Genomic DNA, 23,632 nt, shown 5'->3' with positions numbered 1-23,632 from the left:
CCGGTTTTCTTATCTCACCAAGACAGATTTGAGACTATACAGCAGGACACCTGCTTACATTAACAGCGCTCTCATCACCGGCCAGCAAGATCTTCAGTAATGTGATAATGGATACCAGGAATCTCTGTTTAAAGTTTGCCATTGTCATATGCTAAAGACTGACAACAACAACAACAAAAAAACACTTGTTAAATTGTACTAGATATTTTAAAGGAGTTGTATAATACAATCGAGGACAGGATATATAGGATTTACTAGAGTTTTTACTCAGAAGTTAATAGTAAAATTCACAAATAAATACAAAAAAAATGGCAAGTAACACATTGAATAAAACTTACAATTTTGAAGTAGAATGACAGAAATATTATCTTTTTGTAATACATAGCCTACTCCAAAAACCTTTTTTTTTTTTTACATAGTTTTTCATGATTATTAAAAAATGAAAATTATCTCTTTTAGAGCCTGAGTAGATGAATGTAGAATATCATTATAGGTCAAGCTTGTTAATTTTCTTAATGAAAACCACTACGAGTGTTGTCAAGTATTCATGGAAACATGCTTAATCACTCTTCTCAAGCCCTGATGTGACCTTTTATCCCATACTTTAAGAAGTCAAATTCAGTATATTAAATAAGTGCCCACATACGGGCCGAAATCCAGGCTCACTGACAAACACACACACACACACGCACAAAGCAGCTGTCACTTCTTATTTGTTGGGTGTTTTCCAGCTGAGTTGGTGTGATAGGGCTGGGTGAATCGACCAGCGACAGTGTGTTATGATGTGGACGAGCCAGAGAGAGAGAGTTCTAGGGAAAATATCTACAGATATACACAGTTATTCCTAGTAAACTGAATCAGATGCTTCTCTATTGCGGCCTGTCCCATACAAACCACTCATTCAAGAAGCAGTGAAAGAGTTAATCTCATGAAAACCTGAACATCTTAAAGGCCACCTTAAAATCAAAATGAAATTTTTAAAAAGTAAGGGAATGAGAAATTTTACAATAAGAAATAAGAAGGAACAATAAGAAATTCGTAATTTGCCACCTAATTTTCATTACTTTAGATAAATAAATAAATAAATAAAGGAACAACAAATTTGACTTGCTAAAATTATGCCTGTTTTTAGGAATAAGACATTTCTTAAACCTTAAACCAATACATTTTTATTTTTTATTTATTATTATAAATTAAAATTACCTTAAAGCAATAAATAAATAAATATTATATATTTTATTAAACTGATCAAAAGTGACAGTAAAGACATTTACAATTATATGAAAAATTATATTTCAATTCTATGTTATTCTTTTGAACATTCTATTCATCAAAGAATCTGAAAATAAAATTGTGCGTTTCCAGAAAAAAAAAAGAAAAGAAAAAAAAAACTCTTTTCAACTTTGATAATAAAAAAATTTTTTTTGAGCAGCAAACTAGCATATTAGAATGATTTCTGAAGGATCATGTGACACTGAAGACTGGAGTGATGATGCTGAAAATTCAGCTTTGCATGATAAGAATAAATTACATTTTACAGTATACTTGCATAGAAAACTTTGTAAAAAATTTAAATTGTAATATTTCAACTGCACTTTTGATCAAATAAATGCTACTAAATGTTCTCCTATGGACAATTTCCTCGTTGCATCAAAATATATACAGTATATATATATATATATATGGTCCTAAAAAAGTTTTTTTAAATGTTATGCCAAAAATACTTGTTTAGTTACTTGTGATTTTTGAGGTTTACCCAGACATTTCTGGGAATTTCACCTGTAATCATTTCTCAAAGTGACAGTGTTCAAAAAGTTTACTTTTCACTCTAGATACTTTAGCTCTTGATATGCAGACACTTGATTCTGTTTGTTTCAGACTAAAGCGCTCTGACAGGACCGCATTCACACAAACACACAATCTCCATCCATTGCATAAAGACAGATGCACAATCTTAAAACCTTGACCATCTCTCTCACACACACACACACACACACACACAGAGGTCTTACTGTGCAGGGCCGCTGGCCCGCGTCACTCTGTGTTAGCATAAGAACAGCTTATTAAAGACGGAGAACATCACCATAGGCCAACCCTGAAGATGAAGGACTGAGTGAAGAAGACAGAGAGAGAACTCATAACTGTCATATCTGTCTGTGTGTCCGGCTGATGTACATGTATATTACTCATGTTTACACCGCGAGACAAACACAAACGCTCTTTCAAACGGAGCTGCAGCAACAAAACCTGTTGCTTAAGAGATTTTAAAATTAAAATAAAAAAATTGCATATGCACTGAAAAAATTATAACAAAATTATGTCAAAAATAGTCAAAATATTATTAATTTATTTATTAAACATCACTGAACCAACCTAAATACACCAGTCTATACCTACACATTTTTGGTTGTTGTTGTTGAATTAGGTAAAAGCTGCAGGTTACCACATTTTACCAGTGTTATTTTAGTATCATTGGGGGATAAAATTATAGTTTAATTTATAGTTTAATATTTAGTTTTTTATAAAATTTTCTGTTTTTGTTTAACAAAAGTTTTAATAATGTTGTCCAGTTTTTTTGTTATTTATTAGTGTTTTTTAATATATATGTGACCCTGGACCAAAAAAACAGTCATAAGGGTCAATTTTTCGAAATTGAGATTTATACATCATATGGAAGCTGAATAAATAAGCTTTTCCAGGGTCACATGTCTATTTTTATTCATTTTTAATTATCTACATTATATTTGTATTACTTACTTTTTCAATTAGATTTTAACTACACTAATACCAATACTTAAAATAAATGTTAACTTATATATGTATAAGTTAACATTTAATTTAAAGAATTAGTATTAGTTTAGTGAAAAATAATAATAACAAAAACCTATTAAAAACAGAATTATTTTTATTTAATATAATGATACACCCTGCTTTTTACAGTGTGGAAAACTATTTTGCATAATCCTGAAAATCTACTTAACAATACTTGTGTTTTTTGCTTACATCAAAGCGATTCTCCTATTGTTATATATATATATGTATATATTTTACGCATGCATATCACTGGATGAGTCATTTAGCATCACAAAGAATGAATTTACTGCAACAGATCAAGTTGTGACATTTTGTAAATTCAGATATAGATGAAAACATCTGATATTAACAAAGAGCAGCAGAAGATATCAATACATTCGGTCCATTTCATGTATGCGTGAATTCATAATTAAATGTGTGTCGAGCTAAAAAAGTAGCATTGTTGTCATAGTTCCGTTTTATACAGTATGTTACATTTAGGACTAATATCACAATCATTGTGTTGATTATAGAGTTACGCAGCCTGTGCAATCAAATAACCGTAAATGTGGCCTTTTATGTAGCTCAGGCTGACGGTGGTGAGGTCAGAATATCAACAACAAAGTGAGGTTAAACATCAAATATATATATATATATATATATCATGTTAGAATATAAAATCATATTCTTCATTGTTTGTTTTTTTTACTGAAAAATTTAAATTCTATCATAATTTATTCACATTGTTACAAACCTATATGACTTTACTTTCTTCTGTGGAACATTAAAAATAAATATTTTGGGATTTTTCTGTCCACACACTGAGAGTTAATGGTTTCCAATGTTGTTCACTGTCAAAATGTATTCCACAGAAGAAAGAAAACCACATATAATGAGTAAATGTTGACAGAATGTTGATTTTTGGGTGCACTATCCCTTTAAGACCCATTGGAAGCACTTCTGTACGTTTGCTAAGAGACCAGCAGTCTGACTGTACATAAAAACAGACCGCCGAGCCCGGCGACGGCTGCCACGGCGACGGCCCTGACGACCAGGAACTCCATGGAGTCCTCGAGCTTGGTGTGCAGCCGCAGCACCTGTCTGTGAGTGTCCTCGCGAGAGCCCGAGTTCTCGATCACGTGACTGGCGAGTCCACGCTTCTCTTTGAGGGGCATCTGAGCGCCGATCCTCTGTTCAGCCTCCTCCTGACTCAAACCGTCCCTCTGCATGAGACGGGACAGCTGCGTCGCCGGGTCACTGCCAAAACACAGACACATGAGGTGAAGAGCCCAGGCTTATTACTGTTAACTAAAATGATTTGCAACTGTTAACTATAATACAGCTGAAATAAAATACAAAATAAAATATTACAAAAAAAGTAAAATAAATATTACATTAAAAATTACAAAAAAAACTTCTTTCCCTGAAAAGCTGAAGAACTAAAATTAAAAAAAAAAAAAAAAAAAAAAAAATTGTAAATAAATAACATTTTTAAACAAGTAATAAAAAACAAAAACATTTTAAAAAGAAAAAAATTTTAAAACAATTTAAGAAAATTAATGGTATAACACTGAAAGACCCTTTATTTGCTTTAAAAACGACAGTAACACACAACCCAATCTGACTTATGTTATAGCAATTCATGAAACAAAGAAAGTGAAAGAGAGAAAATGAACATCATACCAGTATACAACAACAGTGTGGGTTAGGAAACGGGTGAGACGTCGTGTTTCGAAAAGCAGCGGCACATCCAAAATCACATATCTGTAGCCTAAAGAACAACCAGCAAAAACCATAAATTCATGAGATTTTGGCACACTTATTTTTTTATTTGATTTTATGCATGTGTGAGTATACCTTTAAGGAAGTACAGCAGTATTTGTTTGAACATTTCTTTATGTATTTCTGGGTGTGTGATGGAGTTGAGAAGTTTTCGTTTCTCGGGGCTGGAGAAGATGATCTGCCCCAGTTTCTGTCTGTCAATCTCGCCATTGTCTAACAAAATTTCACGTCCAAAATGCTGCTCGATCAGTCTGAACGCTGGGCTTTGGGGCTCCACCACTGATACACAGAGAAAAATCACACAATTAAAGCATGTATTAAATAAATAAATGTATATTAAATAAATAATATCATTAAATAAATATAAAAAAATTGTTAAAAATCTATATTAAATATTTTATAAAATATGTATTAAATACGAAATATAGAATTAATTTTTTACAAATTTTAAATCATTTAGTGTGTGTGTGTGTATATTTTTTTTCAAATTTCTTAATAACAAAAAATATTTATATTATTAAATGAAATAAAATCTATACACATTATAATTACATTTATATATTTATTTAATATTTAAGTTATAAAAATGAATCTAGAATACACACTTACTAAAGTTATATAAGTTTTTTAATTTAAACTGAATTTTATTTCTTTTATTTTTCATTAATTTATTATATATTAACCCCTTAACTGTTACCCCCCCCAAAGGTTGGTCTCTTTTTAAAGAAGAAACCCCTTAACTGTTACCCCCCCCCAAAGGTTGGTCTCTTTTTAAAGAAGAAAATCTGCAGATTATTGCAAAAGTGGAATTTTTTCAAAAAATTACTAAGGGGTAGGAGACTGCCAAAAGATTTTAAAGTACAATTTCCATGGTAACGCAATGTCCGATTTCAAAATGGTTTTCACAGGATGAATCTTGGGCTTCTAAGCTTTCAAACGATATGATTAAACGGTTATGATGATTACTAAAAGATTTGATAGAGAAAAAGGACAACAACAAAAAAAGGGCGCCAAGCGTCCCACAGGTAGGGAGGTGACAGTTAAGGGGTTAAAAACTATTTTAATTATTTTTTAAATGCTTCAAGTTAGTTCTCTAAATGGTGCCTATCTTTTTTTATCAAATGATTTTAAATAATTTTTTTTCAAAACACAAAACCCTATGAATTTCTTTACAAAATAATGTTATAATATACTAAAGACGAACAAGCACTAAACACCTTTCCGGGCCACCACATCTGCATCGATGACGGGACAGCCCAGTTCTTTCAGCTGAGAAGACACTGTGCTCTTCCCTGAGGCGATGCCTCCGGTTAACCCCACCAGAAACATGCTGAAACACACAAATCAGAGTTATTTACCCTCTAACATCTCATTATACAGTATATGGCAGATGAATATTGGTCGTTGGCGCCTTCTAGCGGCCTCTACTGGAACTTCAATTAAAATTTGGGCTCATAAATATGTAAATACACGAGTAATAGGTAACCTAGATTCAAACAACATTTCTAATTACAGTAATGACTTGCATTATGATAGATGTCTTGTTATAGCTGGACATTAAGTGGTAAAACTTAAGTTAAATTAGTTAACAAATTTAGCTTGGGTTAAAAATCACCCATACCACAAAAATAATGTGACTAACGACGTTAATAAACAGCACTGACATTTAAAAATGTTAAAAATATACAGAAAAAGCACTTACCCAACAGCAATGACCTACTTCATATGCTGGAAACAGAGATTATAAACACGGTTCTGCATAGATATACAAGAAAACGGAGCAAAGAAGCCTCAAAACACAAATATGGCGGTTAATAGAAAGTATCTAAAGGGTTTGAGGGCTCTATAATAATGCTGGATAAATATAATCCCATTATTTGTGTACATAACATTGACCTGTGCACTTGAATGTAACGTCTCTCTTCCTCCTCTTTGTAAACGAATGCAACGCGTCAAATAAGCGCCGCCACGCGGCCTGGAGCGCAACGACGAACCTGGTTTGAAAAACATAGCTATTTCTGGGTGTTCAGCGAACGTTGATTATTTTTTTCATAAAGAAGGATAAGAATGTAGACGTTTTTAAGTAAAAACGTCTTCATTTCCATCCATTTTATAATGACTGCTAAACACCTGCCTGAACCAACAAACTGGTTTAACGCCATCTTTGGTATTTGTGCAATGACAGACAGGCATTTCAGAACAAGAGCAGAAATGGTAGATTTCCAAGAGGCTATATTGAAAAACCTTGCACTGTTTTGACATTTGGTTAATGATTTTATCCAACACAATGTGTGGTTTTCTTATGCCATTTCTCTACGCTTGTAGACAATGAATCAATCCTTCTTTTTAAACAAATAATGTTTTTAACCTCCACCCAAGGTGATGGAACAAAGGTGGTCAACCTAGAACTAGATCTACCAGTTAATCTTGTTCCAACACACTGCGTCTAGTTTTCTAGTGAGCATAAGGACTATTATTAACCAGTTTGACTGTGTTTAATTAGCTAGAACTATATACCGCAAAGGTATTAATATGTACCTTTAAAGTAACAATATGCACCCCTTAGGAATAAAAAGGTACAAAGGTGTACCTTTTGAAAAGGTACCGCCCCAGTGACAACTTTTGTACGTTTTTTGTACTTTTCTGAGTGTAGACCAGAGGTCCTAAGTCATTTTCAGACCTGGTGTATGATAATACATCTAATTATTGTCCCTTACATTTTGTTTTAATTGAAGTGTATGTATTAAAGTATATGTATTTTTTCTAAAAAAAATTAAAGGATCAAACTTCTCCAAAGATCATGCCAGACTTTAGTGCAAAAAAGCTTGTGAATCTGGGAAGGTAATGTATTTCTATATCAATATCTGGTCTACAGGTAACGTCAGGTGTCATTGAAGTGAATTCACTCTTTTAATAAGTTTCATGTATAATGTTTTTCCTTGTTGCATCGATGCAGTTTTTACATTTTTATAATGACCTTTGGCCTTTATTATGTTTAACCAGTACAAGTTTTAAAAATACCTAAAAGTTCTAAACTATTAATACTTACGAAACATGGGAAATTACACAATATTCCATGTGTGAAAATGCAGGATTACTTTGAGTTTTGTTTTTAATAACAACAGAAATGCAGGAAAAAACCCACAAAAAATGGAATTTCTTTATTGTACAGCACATGACTTTCGGACACGTCAGAAGTGAAACAGTCCATTTCACATGTGATCTTTTTTCTAGGATATTATGAACAAACTATAAAATTGCAAAAGTTCCATCTGACATGATTTTAGAACAATTAAGCAAAGACGTTGTGCACAATGGAAACAACATCATAATATCATCAGAGTCATATTCATATTCAGTCAGAGAGAGAAATATTTACACAGTACAGGGAGAAATGTGTTTCAGAGCACCACATCACGTGATAAATGTACATTGACAAAGGCATATCGAGATTTCCTGTGAAAATTTACCCACAGGCTGTGAACAAAATATAAACAGACAGAGGAAGAGAATGGCTTTGATTTCAGTTCTAGTAGGTTTGAGTGAAACTCATGCTAAAAAGAGTGTGCAAATCTAAAATCAGTGAAATTGTGGGTCAGTATGTAAGGTTTAAGGGTTTCAGCACCTAGTATATAATATAAAACATACTAAAATCCTCTTAAGAATTCCACCACTGCAGCTTACACTAGATGTTAAGTCTCACTCTTAATCGCCTACTTAGTATAAGATAATCCAGTACTTCATCTCAGTTCCAGTTATTATAAGGAAGTTATGAAGGGTTGCAAAACAAATGACACACATATGAGACATGTTGCAACAGTGGTGTCATTTGTGGCAAGTTGACAATCATCACAAGAGACAGCGTTAATCACTGCTCTACGTGTGATTGGCACCAGATCAGCATGAGCAGAGCTATTTTAGTTAAAGTCTCTTTGTATTATGTTTGATAGTCGTCAAATAGCTCTTGAGTGTCTCAGCCTTCACGCTCCTTATGGTACCCTGTCTTAATTATTCATAAAATGTTGCTTTATAAATTACATGTCTTGTGCTTGCTTTAATAATGGAAAACATGGGGAAAATTATAGTTTTAAAAATCGTAAATAGAAAAGTAACAGTCAAGAAGTGTCATAAATGATTAGCTTTTAATATTTGAATGGCTTATTAAAAAGATCCGAGTCAGAATTTTGTCACAGTCAATGCAATGCAGACAATGTGAATATTAACAGCGCTGGAAAAGTTCGGATTGAAGTACATTGGCCAAACACTGGCCTGTAAACTGGCATATAATATTTCATTAGAAATTTTGGCAAATTTCTTCCCATCAGGCATCTGTAGCAGATGCACCTATTATCCACCTTCATGCTTTGATAGTGTCTATTTTAATTTGTAGGCATAAAAAATCTGTTGTCCTATACTAGTTATCTCATGCACATATAGGCTATCATACATATACACAAAATGCTAATGGCTCTCTTTTAAACAAATGAAAAGCTGGACTGAAAATGCTAACTGTGGTGAACGTACATTCATATCTACTGTAACGCAGTCAATGCTTTTTCACTGTAAGTGAGATTGGGGTCCCGATTCGGAATCAGCTTTTCCTATACAAATCTGCACTTTAATGCAACAAGTGCTAAGTTTAGGCCTACCACATTTTTCAAAGACTATATTCAAGAACAGCATTGGAGTGGAAAATGTGCTGTGGCATAACATATAATACAATAAATCGAAAATGCATTGTGTAATGACTTAGAAATTTCTATAACATCACATAAATGTGAACTCTAAGCCTTCTTATTTTAATTAATCTACTTAAGGACAAACAGTAAAAAATCTGGAATGTTTGAAACCTGAACTGTAAATTTCAGATTAGCAATGCACAAAACATATAAAATAGTATGAAAGATAGAAAGAAAATTGAAATTGACATCAAAATAATGAGTATCGAAGGTAGAAGAACGGCAAGTTGGGAAGAGATACCAAGGAATATACTGCATCAGAACATAAGAAAATGGGTCTGTAAAAGTTTTACAAGAAGTTTTGGAAAACATCAAGTTCTTGATCCAATATATTGAAGACTCAAGCTTTAGCGAAAGCCATCCATTGAAAAAGTCTATCACCAAGCCATTGAGAGTGAAAAGGTACTCGGGTACTTTTGGATGCAATCGTTTGTAAGAGTCTGATTGGTATGGAAATAGAGGGACTGTAAGATAATGTCTTTGTGGACTGTAAGATAAAGTCTTCCTGTTGTAGACCAGCATGTTGTGTTGTGCTTTATTTTAATGCACTCGCCCTGTTGTTTGGTATCTTGTGTTCCTCCATCTGCAATGGCATCTTTTTACTATAACTTCTTGAATTTAATGTGATTCTTGGTGTGCAAAACACTGAGATGGTATGATATGATGCCACCAAATTTGTGTTTTTTGACCCCTGAGATGCATTCAAATTGATCAGTGAAAGTACGTTGTCATCGAAAGACAAAAACAAATCCAATGGCACAACAATCATTTTGGAAACGTCTATCAAATTATAACGACACAAATAGTCGGTTCATGAAAATATCATTGGGTGACGTTTGTAAAACTTTCAGAGTCATTATCAATTTGAACACATCTCTAGTTAGTCCAATTATTCAAGGCAGCTGCTGTGATTGATTTCTCACTCTATTTCTTGGCATTAAACACCATTAGGGGGCGCTCTTCAATGCGCTGCCAGGGACTCTTCTTGTTCTCATCCTTGTCATCCAGGTCGTTGTCATCTTCCGGGCTGGTGACGGAGTCACATGGCGTTTCGCTGTTGCTACTACGTGAGCTGTTCCCCCGGCTTCGACCCCTTCTCGGCATTGAAGACCCCCTTGGTTCCTCAGGACCGTCATCCAAAAGAGGGGTCAATGGGTTTTCCAATGGCGAACTGGCTCCCATGCGGCTCACTCCTCCACTTAGGTCCAGAGGGTCATGGTAGGTTGGTTTGGAGTAGTGTTTCCCGCCACTTGTGCTGCTGGAGCTACTTCCTCCATGGCCTTTGCGCCCGCTTCCATGGTGTTCCTCTTTGTTCTTGCGACTGGATACGGACTTGCGCCCATGCTGGGTGTCTTGGAGACTTGTGTCTACGTTTCGGTCCTTACTACTCCCGGCAGGGGCGCTCAACGTGCTTTGGGCGCTGTGGTTGCCACTATGTGTTCCGCTATGGCTGAGACTGGCACCTACATCTATGTACGAGTGGCGCACGTGAGCGTTGGCGTGTCCGTCGAGAGATATAAACCAGGCACGAGGGTGTTGCTTCACCCCCAGTTCCAGAAGCTTCTTCTCTGTGAGCGCTTGCAACTCCCCGTTCATCTGGGAGATGGTGGAGTCATTGAACAAAACAGGGATGTGAACCGGTGCTGGTGGTCCACCGGGGGGCCAATCACTCTCGTCAGAGCCTGCTGGAGAATCGCCTTGTTGGGCTTCTGCATGGCCTGAACCAGGGGTCTGGTTTTGGTGGTTTTGGCCTTGAATCCCACTGTTGGTACCTTGCGAACTCTGTCCATCTCGGTCTGCTTGGTTTGCCCCATCTTTACCCTGATCTGTGGCACTAAACTCAGAAGAAAGCCTCATGTAGTGGGCCGGGATCACAAGAGTTGGTACCATAGTACGGTACATGTTCTCCTTCATCTGATCCAGTGAGCTGCAGAATATAATCTGACCTGGTTGCGTGTTGAGCGACGATGGGCGAGCGAGGTGATCCGGCCCTTGCAAAACCTGCGAATACTCCGGAGGCTTGTCGACAATTGGTGGAGAAGGCGGGTCAGATGTGTAGCCACGGTTATCATTGACAACGTGCCTCCGGCGATAGTCGTGATCCTTGTCATCAGGGCTGTAGTTGCGTCCGTAGTCATCATGTAGAAGATTGCCATCCAGATTGCTCGTATCCGTGGATCGATGTACCTTCATGGGGAAACTCTCTGCATTCTTTTGGGCTCCTTTAGACTGCTTGGTCTTAGAGGAATGCCGAAGCTTATGGGCTGGAATGTGCCTGGTAAACTCATCCCGAGCACTCTTGAAGGCATGGGATGGGGATCCCTCGGATTTGTTGGCGTCCAAGTTGCCATTAGAGGCGGCGGATTCAACATGGCCCCCACAGATGAGGTTCAAATGGGACATGGAGGTGCCTTGGTCCCGCTTGGATCCGTTCAGAGCAGGAGCTTGAACCTGTTTCTGCTGCCGTCGGGGCTTCAGACATCTTCGTCTGGAAAACAGATGTTGACATTTAGGAAAAGCACTCTCAGATAGTCAGAAACAGTAATTTGCTATAATCTTGTGAAATATACCTTATAATCGACCCAGGCTCAGAGGGAAAACATGCCTGTGGTGACAGTTCTTCAAAACGGTATTATGTTGCTTTTGCACGTTTTGGAAAAACTTTAAAGTGATATGTCCACTGTGTGGCACCAAAAGCACAATCAAAATAGAGGCATGTCTTTCCAATGAGCCTATGTTGCTTTTAATTACACATAATTCAGACAAACTAGTACATACCTGCAATAATAGAGTAGGACACAGAGCAAGACTAGTACAAGCAAAGCAAGCGATCCCAAGATGGACAGGAGGAAGAAGGTGTGGTAGGCTGTGATGTCCCTCAGGCCTGGGTGAGACAAACCTGAGCCTAAGGTTCAAGTATAAAGCATGATTAGCATTTGTCTGCATGTTATTCTGTTTGAGTCAAGGTACAAGTGTGTATATTGTGGCATGTACCAGTGCAATTGCATTCGAGTATGTTACCTGCTGAAGAACGGAAAGCTGCAATCCAGTAGCCAAGCTGGGAGGCAGTGAAGTCCCATGTGAGTTGCGATCCTTCTCGAGTGATAAATCCTGTTCCGTTTCGTACCCATAAACCTAGAGAACAAATGCATAGCATTATTCCCCAAAAGAGGAGCTAGCATTGACTGGGCTTATGCAGGATGTTCATGGTGCTTCCATTATCACAGATGGGACAATACTTTACACAGTTACACACACTACTTTTTGGTGCCTAAATCATGGTTGTGCGTACCTGTCTTGGTGTCATACATCCATACAGGTATGCTAGTGGCAGATCGTATGTGAGTGTCAGAAGGCAGTGGCACAGAGATGTGAACTGACTCGCTGACCTCAACCGCTCGACCCTCACGGTCAAACAGTTGTGCGCTGACCGCTGCTATTGTTGTTAGGTCTGTCCAGCCATTCTCTCCTCCTTAAAACAATTTACACCGTTATAAATACACTGTATTATCTATAGCTATATTTTATATAGCAAGTCTCTCCTACATATTTTTTTGTTTTTGTATAGAGCATTTATTATGGTTCAAATATTTAAATATCTTTATTTAGAAAGACTAGTATTTTTCATACCTGTGTTGTTTGGTTCCAGAGCGAGTGGGTAAGGGAATGAGTTAATTTCATTCTGCTCTCTGGCTGTTGTTAAAACTGCGGTCAGTTCTGTGTAGGAGGAGTTAAATTGTAGGCTCCGCCTTGGAACCTGCAGCCATGGCTGGCTCCGCCCACCTGAAGGTTAAAACAGTAAAGGAAATTAAGTCTAATGACTAGCAAGAAACATAAATATATATTTTTAGAGAAGTTAACTTATATACTACGTAATTAAATTAAATTAAAATAAATTAAATTAAATTGTGTTTCTTGAAAAATCAAAGGTACTTGTGGTAGATTTTTTTTTCATGCATTTCACATTATTTGGACCCTTGGAAGACACACAGAATTGTGCATTTTTGGAAACCAACAATATTCTGATTGCTTAATAGACTGAATTATTAAGCCTGGGAGCCTAAGTAGTGTATTCTGGAATAGAAATATCTTATGCCAGTTTCCAATGTGTGTGTTTAGGACATCTTTGCTTTGAATTAGTGTCTGCAAAACGACTTAATGCAATGTAATGATTGCATTATGTAGCTGGGTTGCCACTTAGGCAATTCACTTCTTTTGTTCTATTATTTTCTGAAATGCAAGCCTCTCCGAGGCGTGTCACTGATAACCTTACAATAGATGCCTTTATGCCGCAATAAACGCCCAATCATTACAGTGGAATTAGAGCAATTAGACAGCAGATTCAGATGTCAAAGGATTCTGTAATAGAAATAGAATATTTCTGCTGTTGCTATGGTGACAGCTGCAAAAAACTGAAGTGTCAGGTTGACATAAGCTGAAAGCTTCAATAGCTATGTTTCCATCCAAAGATTCAAATTAAACTTATGCGCAAAACTGGAATATCGCATAAAACATTTGCGAATAAAGCACTGTTTCCGTCCAAGGAGTCAAAGAGAACAAAATCATCACTTCCTGGTAAACTGGCACTAAATATCACTAAGAAAACTAGGAGAAGCAACTGAATATAATAATTTTCATATAGCCTATGATGAATTACTTGCGCCTCAGTGCGAGCAGACGAAACACAATAAATGAGAATAGATGGGAACGCAGTCGTGTAAGACACTTATACAGAAATACTTTGACAACGGATGATTTTTGTAATTTTTTTTTTTTTACTGATTTTTTTCTTCCCCCAACCTTGTTACAGTTGGTGTTCCCGGCCAAAAATGATTGGCCTACAAATAGTTACTTGTACATTTCTTGTTAAGCTATATTATGATGAAATATTTGATTTGGTCTTTTTATCTACTTTTTTTCAATTAGCACAGGCTTTGCTTTTATTTTTTGAACTGATTAATCATAGGCCTCATTGATCTTAGCTTATACACCTCAGTTTTGGAGTGAACATTGCCAAAATTATCCACAAATAATGCATTTTTCACTCAGACCAATGAGGCCTACAATTAATCAGTTCCAGAAGGCAATACAAAATCTGTACTAACTGAGAGAAAACGGGTTGACAAAAAGATTGAATCCAAGATTTGGTGATAAAGTAGCATAATAAGAAATTAACAAGCAATTTTTTAATAGGCCAGCCATTTTTGACAGGGAAAAGTAAATTGGGTAAAGTTTTTTTCAGCACAGTATAAGGGTTAAACATGACTGAACATTGTATATGAGTTTATTCAACGTTGCATCTTACACTTAACACTTAATAAACAAAGTTTTAGGATTTAGAAAATTTGAAAACAAAGAAAGTTATGACATTAAATGAAGAAAAATTACATTCTGAACAAGATGAGACTTTTATATGCACAGTTAATTCAGTTCATATTAGTGTTTACTCACAGGGTAAGCGGCTGGCGTGCCATGGCACAGAGCTGGTGAGGTAATCTCTCTGAGATGCCGTAATGATTACCCATGTTCCCGTGCGGTACAGGAAGCTGACGACGCAATAAACGCCCAATCATTACAGTGGAATTAGAGCAATTAGACAGCAGATTCAGATGTCAAAGGATTCTGTAATAGAAATAGAATATTTCTGCTGTTGCTATGGTGACAGCTGCAAAAAACTGAAGTGTCAGGTTGACATAAGCTGAAAGCTTCAATAGCTATGTTTCCATCCAAAGATTCAAATTAAACTTATGCGCAAAACTGGAATATCGCATAAAACATTTGCGAATAAAGCACTGTTTCCGTCCAAGGAGTCAAAGAGAACAAAATCATCACTTCCTGGTAAACTGGCACTAAATATCACTAAGAAAACTAGGAGAAGCAACTGAATATAATAATTTTCATATAGCCTATGATGAATTACTTGCGCCTCAGTGCGAGCAGACGAAACACAATAAATGAGAATAGATGGGAACGCAGTCGTGTAAGACACTTATACAGAAATACTTTGACAACAGACTTTGCTCAGGCATTTTAGAATGACCATAACAACATATAGATGCTGTGAATGAGATCGGTCAAGTTATCCCGTCTCATAGCGCAAAGTCACATGACTTTTTTTGATGCGAATGGAGGAATGTATTCGGTAAATGTGTTTCCATCGTAGTTTATGCGCATTCTTTTCTTATCGGATAAAAAGTTTATCCAACTCAAATGTGCGCATGCGTTTTTTTATGCGCATTTTTAGAATTTATGCACATCTTGGCGTTTCCATCCAGCGTTTTTTATGCGATATTCAAAAATACGCATAAAAATAGGTGGATGGAAATGCACACAATAGGTGAGAAGGAAAAAATATATTGTTAAGGACATGCATATGCCAACTTTTTTGTACACCCAAAATAAGCAATAATATTCTTATATTTTCTGATAAGAATGTTGTGATAATCATGCTTGTTTTTGTGTATGTATATAAAGTTGTTTTAATGGTCATTGATGTTTTCTTACTTGGGGAGCCATGAAACACCTGGATGACATCATCATATAGGATCAGTGTGCCGGGCTTCTGGGCCATCAGGTAAAGACTGACAGAGGCATATACTAACAGAGACAAATAGAGATGTGTTAAAAAGGTAGTAAATTAAAACAGGCATAGATGCCTGTTGTGCCATAGTGAACAGCGTGTTAAAGTACGTCATTCTAAACTCCACTTCACAAATGGTAGATGTGACAATGACAGTGTGGTACAAAAAGTCTGAGACTGCATCTTTTTTTCTATCGTTTAACCCTCATGTCATTTTGACCCAGAGAGGATATTCTTTTTCCTGAAAATGCTAGTTAAAGTTGTTGCATTAATACAAAATCTGTACTAACTGAGAGAAAACGGGTTGACAAAAAGATTGAATCCAAGATTTGGTGATAAAGTAGCATAATAAGAAATTAACAAGCAATTTTTTAATAGGCCAGCCATTTTTGACAGGGAAAAGTAAATTGGGTAAAGTTTTTTTCAGCACAGTATAAGGGTTAAACATGACTGAACATTGTATATGAGTTTATTCAACGTTGCATCTTACACTTAACACTTAATAAACAAAGTTTTAGGATTTAGAAAATTTGAAAACAAAGAAAGTTATGACATTAAATGAAGAAAAATTACATTCTGAACAAGATGAGACTTTTATATGCACAGTTAATTCAGTTCATATTAGTGTTTACTCACAGGGTAAGCGGCTGGCGTGCCATGGCACAGAGCTGGTGAGGTAATCTCTCTGAGATGCCGTAATGATTGCCCATGTTCCCGTGCGGTACAGGAAGCTGACGACCTGCACGCCATCACTGCCTGCTTTGCTTTGTGCCAGCAGAGTCTGGTTACCACGAACAGCAATAGCAGCATTGGCCAGGGGTGAAAGATCACCGCTGTCAAACACCTGGACCCTCACCTGCACCTCTGAGGGGGACAAAAACAAGTTCATATGACCAGATGCATGGCAAGAACATCTTCAGACACGTTTGGATTCAAAAATAATAAGTCCATCATAAGATTCTAACCAAAAAATATGATGAACTGAAAGACCAAATTCATATAGAAAGATTTGAACACAGACAACTGCATGGTTCTCATAAAAAGAATATCAGGTAGCTCTCATATAGCATTCACAGCTCACTCTGAAACAATAGCATGCAATCATATAGTAGGTAGTTGAAGTAATAAATGAGCACACTTGTATTGAGCTGTCAGTGGGCCTCAGTAAATCTCAGATTTGCATAATTGACAGACACACAAAAAGCTGTTTAGAAAGATTTCGTGCAGCGAAAAAACTTGAGTAAGCTATGCCAAATTGGGAATGAATTTGTAAAGGCCGATATTCAATAATATGCACTTATTGTTTCCTGTCTATAAAGACATGCGATGCATTTAGAGTAAAATTCGTCAAAATCTGCGTTTCAGAATTTGCGTTCAGCAATCATAGACCGATGCATACAAATAATACGATTTTGCAGGAGCATTTGGCTCGTTTGCTCGATGTTTTGGGCACAAATAGCCCACCACTCCCTCATCCAGACCCGCTATGCGTCCCTTTATTCTCTACTCACCGACAGCTTTCCTTTCAGGGATCGATTTGCCAGCGGTCCCTTTAAAACCGCACAAAAATATAAAGAAGAAAAAACGAGAGACGAAAAGGGATGGCATCTTCAAAGCTACATCGCTGTTTCCACCTCGTCAGCCATATGTGGATGTGTGTGTGTTTTTTCAGACATGGTTGCCAGCATCCTTCAGTGTGGTGCGGGATGCTGCGCTGCTGCCGCCTCTCATTGTCAGAGGAAGAGGAAAAACAGCGGCCTCGCGTGGACAAACAGGGCGGTACGTTTAAATAAACCTACAGTACAGCAATTTTGTAGTATCTACTATTTGTTTTAGGAATCAGTTCTGATTACATATAGATAAGACCGCGATAAGTTGGACTCCATGTCAGTAACTATAAGGGAGGGTTTGAGTCAAAATCCAATGACACAAAATTCATCTTTTCTCTATGAGTGATTTTGGTTTCAAATGCCTCATTCAAAACTTTCTTAAAGGAATAGTTTACCTGAACGTTAAAATATAGCTCTCACTCACCCTTGGGCCATCTAAGATGTAGATGAGTTTGTTTCTTCATGGGAACAGATTTGGAGAAATTTGGCAGTATGCCACTTGCTCACCATTGGATGCTCTGCATTGAATGTATGCCGTCAGAATGAGAGTCCAAACAGCTGATAAAAACATCACAATAATCCACAAGTAATCCACACCACTCCAGTCCATCAATTAATGTCTTGTGAAATGAAAAGTTATGTTTGTAACAAACAAATCCATCTTTGACGTTTTAATTTCCTTTATCCATAATATTGCTTTCTCCAGTGAAAAATTCTGAATCAGGAGAGAAATGTGCACAGATCAAGCACCGTTTACAAGCCACAACAGTCCAAAACATTTCTAAACAAATATGTAGGTGGACTTTGATTTGAGAGGACAGCAGGGGATAGACTTTTTCACTGGAAGAAGCATTATTATGGGTTATGGACTCATATTTTAGCCAGAAGTGATGGCTTGAAGTAAAAAAAAAAAAAAGCTTTAACGATGGATTAGTGTCTTACAAACATGTAGCTTTTCACGCCACAAGTCATTAATTGATGGACTGGTCTGGAGTGGTGTGGATTACTTGTGGATTATTGTGATGTTTTTATTAGCTGTTTAGACTCTCATTCTGACGGCACCCATTCACCGCAGAGGATCCATTGGTGAGAAGCAGTGAAGCTACATAAGGGCCGGGGTGGAACTGGCCCACTCAGATTGACGGCTGGTCCACCCAATATATTTATATCGTCTGCGATAATATCATAATTGTTGTTTTAACGATGTGCGATTTGACGTTATCGAGTAGGCTATATCGCAAAAACCTAATAAAACACATCTACAGAGTGCACGCATACATTATGTGATGAAGTAGGTTAGACTAATGCGTGTACACGTTCTTTCACTGCATGATTCAGTCTATTAAAGTGTATTAATTAAGAATGATAACCAAATTCATATCATTTCATATAGTTAATCAATATCCCACGAAGAGTGCCGTTTTTTCCTCCAAAATCAGCATGATTACAAATGTGATTGATTTTTATAACAGTTCAATAAACAATAAATTAATTAAGAGACTCACGTTTTAGACAGCATATTGCCTGTTTTTGCTCAATTTCAACAACAAAAATAATTCCAAATTCCAAACATAGCCACAGCACTGTTTTGCATCTCTGAGCAACATGACGGTGTTTTTGTTCCTGAATGAATCAACCGTTTAAATGATCCGGTTCAATTGCAATGACTCGCTTATTAACAGTGACTTGCTGCCACCTACTGGCGGTTTTGATTTCACATTTAAAGTATCTTTTCTTTTCTTAAATAATTTCAAACATCAGTTTTCAACGTTTTGTATACAATATTGTACTACCTGCAGGTTAAAGTATTCCATGTCCCTCAGAGCTGCATTAAACAGTGGGTAAATACATTTAAATGCCACTTCAGATGCAACTTCTCTGTTTCCTCTGCATTGCAAAGATGAATTTTGTCAATACTGATTTCATTTGCTTGGTAACAGCCCAAATGTCTTATTATTCTAATTGACCGATTAAATGTAAAAATTTGACTCAAAAGGTCATTCACAATTTTCTAGAAAAGAAAATGGCTTTATAGTTGTAAAAAAAAAAGCCCATAAAAGGTAAAAATCAATTTAAACTTATTGGAAAAGATTTATTTCTATCACTGCTGTGAACTGATCACCACACAGAATGAAGAATATCAAAAACTTTAGAAGTCAGCTGTCCATGGTAGTCCTTAAGATACCAGCACAATAACACACTCAGCCAAATAATGTTATTGTTACTGATAAAATACCAGAAAACATTGAGATATCATTTTTTGTCAATATCACACACCGCTAGTAAAGAATAAGTAATAAGACCCCAGTGGATCAGTGTCAATCTTCCAGCTGTGCGCTTCTATTCTATGACAAATGGTAAATGCAAGCGCTGTCAATCTAGTATGTTTGGTGAAGCTACACACCAAAACGCAGCCCAAAAGTCTCATGACTGTTCACATATATTTGGTATTGTTTGATGTCCTGAAACAATTATGCTAGTTGAGACCTTTTCGACGATATATGACCAGTATGTCTGTTATATAACATCACATTTTCAAGTAAAGTCATATTTTTATTTTCAATTTAGGCATATACTTTCAGCTCATATTTTTGGCCTTTTTCCTTTTCAGCCAAAAGCCAAAGACACTGAGGTCCACTCACTTGAAAATTTCCTCGCCACTGGTGAGAAGTGATTTAATGCTCACTTTCTCTAAATCTGTTCCAATGAAGAAACTAACTACATCTTTGCGGATCTTGGATATTTTAAAATGGATACAAAGTTCTTCAGTGCAGTTCATCAAAAAATGCCCATAAAAGGTAAAAATCAATTTAAACTTATTGGAAAAGATTTATTTCTATCACTGCTGTGAACTGATCACCACACAGAATGAAGAATATCAAAAACTTTAGAAGTCAGCTGTCCATGGTAGTCCTTAAGATACCAGCACAATAACACACTCAGCCAAATAATGTTATTGTTACTGATAAAATACCAGAAAACATTGAGATATCATTTTTTGTCAATATCACACACCGCTAGTAAAGAATAAGTAATAAGACCCCAGTGGATCAGTGTCAATCTTCCAGCTGTGCGCTTCTATTCTATGACAAATGGTAAATGCAAGCGCTGTCAATCTAGTATGTTTGGTGAAGCTACACACCAAAACGCAGCCCAAAAGTCTCATGACTGTTCACATATATTTGGTATTGTTTGATGTCCTGAAACAATTATGCTAGTTGAGACCTTTTCGACGATATATGACCAGTATGTCTGTTATATAACATCACATTTTCAAGTAAAGTCATATTTTTATTTTCAATTTAGGCATATACTTTCAGCTCATATTTTTGGCCTTTTTCCTTTTCAGCCAAAAGCCAAAGACACTGAGGTCCACTCACTTGAAAATTTCCTCGCCACTGGTGAGAAGTGATTTAATGCTCACTTTCTCTAAATCTGTTCCAATGAAGAAACTAACTACATCTTTGCGGATCTTGGATATTTTAAAATGGATACAAAGTTCTTCAGTGCAGTTCATCAAAGTAAACTACTGAATCTTTTCTTCAGAACAACTGTGTGTGTGTGTGTGTGTGTGTGTGTGTGTGTGTTTGAATTGCGCTGCAGGGAAATACTGTACACTGTAAAAAGCTCTTTGTGAAAGACTGCAAACAATTTACTGCAAATTGTTATTTGCCTGAAAATTCCTAGAGGGCGCTATTGAAGTGATTATTCTGATCTGACTTGATCATCAGTGAGAGTAAACGAAAAAATAGATCCAGATTCATACAACAGTCCACATCATGAACATCTTGACTTCAGTAATTGTGGGAAAGGTGACAGACTCTAATTAAACAGTGTGGTAGAATCTGTTCATTGCTGTCCCACAGCTGTGAAATAGGTCAGATGAACAGCTTATGTAAGACAAGAGTGGGGGTCGAGGGCTGGGTGGTCTTTTCTTCTACGCAAGAAAATGAATCCTGAAAAATCCTTAAGGAGGCTTAACAGCGAAACACAACCAATCTGTGCTAATGCCTGTAGTGGTAACTTTATTTACTGTATATGACACTTTATAAAACATAAAGACGTTTAGCATTTAAAGTAAAGCATTTTTAAAGCATGTAAAGCATTTTCGGTTTCGCTTTTCGGTCAAGTGCATCCAGAATTTTCGGTTTCGGCCCAGAATTTATTTCGGTGCGTCCCTAGTTTATATAGTAGTTTATATGACTTTAACTGATTTATATGTCTGCAAAAGTCATTTATAAATTAATTTTAATTTAAATATTTCAAAATTATTTTATTACGAATATGTAATATAGTTTATGTAATTTATAATATTTTATATGTAAGCATTATTTACCTTGAAAACGTTAAATATTTCTTAAAACATGGATTTAAGGTGCAAGGAAAGTATTTTTCTACTTTTCCTTAAATGTTTAGTTCACTTGACATTAAATCAATCACTAAATCAAAATATTTATGGAAAGTGTTATAAATGTTTTACAAAACTGAAGGAAACTAACATTGTAGGAAACTAATACTTTAACATAATAATAACTTTCCATGACCATGGCACATTACAATTAAACTATTAAAAGATTCTCCTTTTTATCATCTCAGACATCCTTATTTAATTGACCCACATATGTATGTAGATATGTATGTAACATACAGAGAAACACAAAATAAGTAAATAAAATTAGGAAATAAAATAAAATAAAATTCTAAAAAAGATAACATATGAACTAAATTGACCATATAATGAAAGTAGAGGTTATACATGACGTGGAGGAAATGGTTTTGCACGAATATTTACCTCTGCTTGATAGTGACACTAAATTATTTGCGTTTTATTCTCCCCACTCCACACCCAAACTCAAACTGTAAACCAAGTCACTGCTGCTTGGCCGTAATCCTTGATTGACAGCCGAGACGTCCAATCACAGCGAAGCCTCCGACGCTTTGCGCGGCATTCTATCCGCTCATTTGCCAGTTCGCTCGTCAAACTGTACCAGCACACGTCAGCAGCTCTTAACCAATCACAGCTCACTTCCGAGCCGCTTGTTTCCCGCCCTCTTCGCTGTATCTGTTACATTCTTTCGCAGTTTGTATCAAAGGTACTTACAGTTACGCTTCATACCAGTGAACCCTCAGCATCTATATTGGGGTTATTACGCGCGTATTAGTAATATTTTTTTGTGTTTATGTTCCTCAAAAGCAGGAGGGAGGAGAGGAGACCGTCACTTTGTTCCCGTCTTCAGTAACATCAGTAAACAGCAGGTAGGGATGATGCTTTCTGATTCTATAATGCTAATCTGAGGCGGGATGGTCTGTGTGTGCTGGAGACGATGGATGATGGAGATGTGTGGGGTGTTTATTACGATTACGCTTTTTATAGCTGGTGTGGTTAAGCATCATCCGCTATTGGTCTTGGTCATACTTAAATTACGTTTCCATCTCTAATGACACTGGACTCCCAGTTTAGCTGCATGCTGTCATTTCGATCTTATAAAGCTCCTCACATGCTGATCAAGCGCCGTTTATATTGGCAGTGTGTTGTGCTTTCTGGGTCTGTGTGTGTTACGCTCGCCAGTTTTTTTAGATCAATATAGGTGATTAATGATTAACTGTTTTGTTTTGCGATAGACCCTTTTATATAAAAGGTCGGTGTCTTTGTAGGAGGATTAAATTGTCGTTTAATCGATGAACCCTTGCTGAAGTCTAGCACCTGTTTGTTACTGTTTTATATGTCTTGTTACTCTATTATTTTGTATTGTTTGAGTATTCTTTTGCTTTATTATTCCAAATGACCATATTCCATCGATTTAATGCAAGCTATGTGAATTAATTTAAGTCGTTTTTTTTTAATTGGGTTAAAGTTCATTCAATTCATCTCTGTGCAGCGCCCTCTTCTGGTCGCTTGTGAAAGAGGCTCATTTGCATATTTCCTGCAGTGTAATTTAGTACCAGAAAGCGGCGTCCCATGGGGTGAGGTGGGATTGTGTATTTGCATACCCAAATAGTGTTTTGAACGTACTTTCTTATTAGAACTTTGATTAATGATTAGTAATTTTTCTCTAAAGTTGAGTATGTGTTTACACATAAAATGTATACCCTTGTATAGAGCGTGTGTGTGAATATATATATATATA

General features: G+C 36.3%; 3 protein-coding genes across 4 annotated transcripts in view; 1 reads left to right on the top strand and 2 right to left on the bottom strand.

Annotated features, from left to right (window-relative positions):
• Nucleotides 1-3,541: 3,541 nt before the first annotated feature.
• On the bottom strand, nt 3,542-6,510 carry LOC107747896 (dephospho-CoA kinase domain-containing protein-like). The gene is made up of 5 exons (XM_016562510.1): nt 6,278-6,510; nt 5,793-5,905; nt 4,651-4,854; nt 4,477-4,564; nt 3,542-4,050 (listed from the first exon to the last, which is right to left on the bottom strand). The coding sequence occupies exons 2-5, from the start codon at nt 5,902-5,904 to the stop codon at nt 3,765-3,767; spliced, it is 690 nt and encodes a 229-aa protein (XP_016417996.1). The 5' UTR covers nt 5,905; nt 6,278-6,510; the 3' UTR covers nt 3,542-3,764.
• A 1,243-nt stretch (nt 6,511-7,753) lies between these two features.
• On the bottom strand, nt 7,754-17,654 carry LOC107747874 (protein FAM171A2-like). Its single transcript, XM_016562493.1, has 8 exons — nt 17,406-17,654; nt 16,531-16,758; nt 15,819-15,911; nt 12,945-13,097; nt 12,607-12,786; nt 12,336-12,449; nt 12,093-12,219; nt 7,754-11,802 (listed from the first exon to the last, which is right to left on the bottom strand). Exons 1-8 carry the CDS (start codon nt 17,500-17,502, stop codon nt 10,239-10,241), a joined length of 2,556 nt encoding a protein of 851 aa, XP_016417979.1. The 5' UTR covers nt 17,503-17,654; the 3' UTR covers nt 7,754-10,238.
• Nucleotides 17,655-22,516: 4,862 nt separating this feature from the next.
• LOC107747872 (carnitine O-palmitoyltransferase 1, liver isoform-like) overlaps nt 22,517-23,632 on the top strand; it is an 18,972-nt gene continuing 17,856 nt past the window's right edge. Inside the window, exons 1-2 of one of the 2 annotated variants that reach the window (XM_016562492.1) lie at nt 22,517-22,597; nt 22,702-22,760. The gene's annotated coding sequence lies outside the window, so the exon portion shown is untranslated. Of the gene's footprint in view, nt 22,598-22,698; nt 22,761-23,632 lie in introns of both variants that reach the window. The other variant, XM_016562491.1, reaches the window with a different exon arrangement.

Source organism: Sinocyclocheilus rhinocerous, unplaced genomic scaffold (genome assembly GCF_001515625.1).
Source record: "Sinocyclocheilus rhinocerous isolate Xijiao unplaced genomic scaffold, SAMN03320098_v1.1 scaffold799, whole genome shotgun sequence".
NCBI classification, from domain to species: domain Eukaryota; kingdom Metazoa; phylum Chordata; class Actinopteri; order Cypriniformes; family Cyprinidae; genus Sinocyclocheilus; species Sinocyclocheilus rhinocerous.
The sequence above is the reverse complement of the archived record's forward strand: the minus strand, read 5'-3'. Positions and strand labels throughout refer to the sequence as shown.

What these genes read in the sequence shown, in the direction of transcription:
- LOC107747874 (XM_016562493.1), bottom strand. Translation starts at nt 17,502, where the DNA reads ATGCCATCCCTTTTCGTCTCTCGTTTTTTCTTCTTTATATTTTTGTGC. An exon ending in CCCTGAAAGGAAAGCTGTCG is followed by an intron (nt 16,759 to 17,405) that starts GTGAGTAGAGAA and finishes TGTCCCCCTCAG; the next exon opens with AGGTGCAGGTGAGGGTCCAG. An exon ending in GGTGTTTCATGGCTCCCCAA is followed by an intron (nt 13,098 to 15,818) that starts GTAAGAAAACAT and finishes TTTAACCTTCAG; the next exon opens with GTGGGCGGAGCCAGCCATGG.
- LOC107747896 (XM_016562510.1), bottom strand. Translation starts at nt 5,904, where the DNA reads ATGTTTCTGGTGGGGTTAACCGGAGGCATCGCCTCAGGGAAGAGCACA. An exon ending in AGATGTGGTGGCCCGGAAAG is followed by an intron (nt 4,855 to 5,792) that starts GTGTTTAGTGCT and finishes TCTGTGTATCAG; the next exon opens with TGGTGGAGCCCCAAAGCCCA. An exon ending in ACTGCTGTACTTCCTTAAAG is followed by an intron (nt 4,565 to 4,650) that starts GTATACTCACAC and finishes GTTGTTCTTTAG; the next exon opens with GCTACAGATATGTGATTTTG.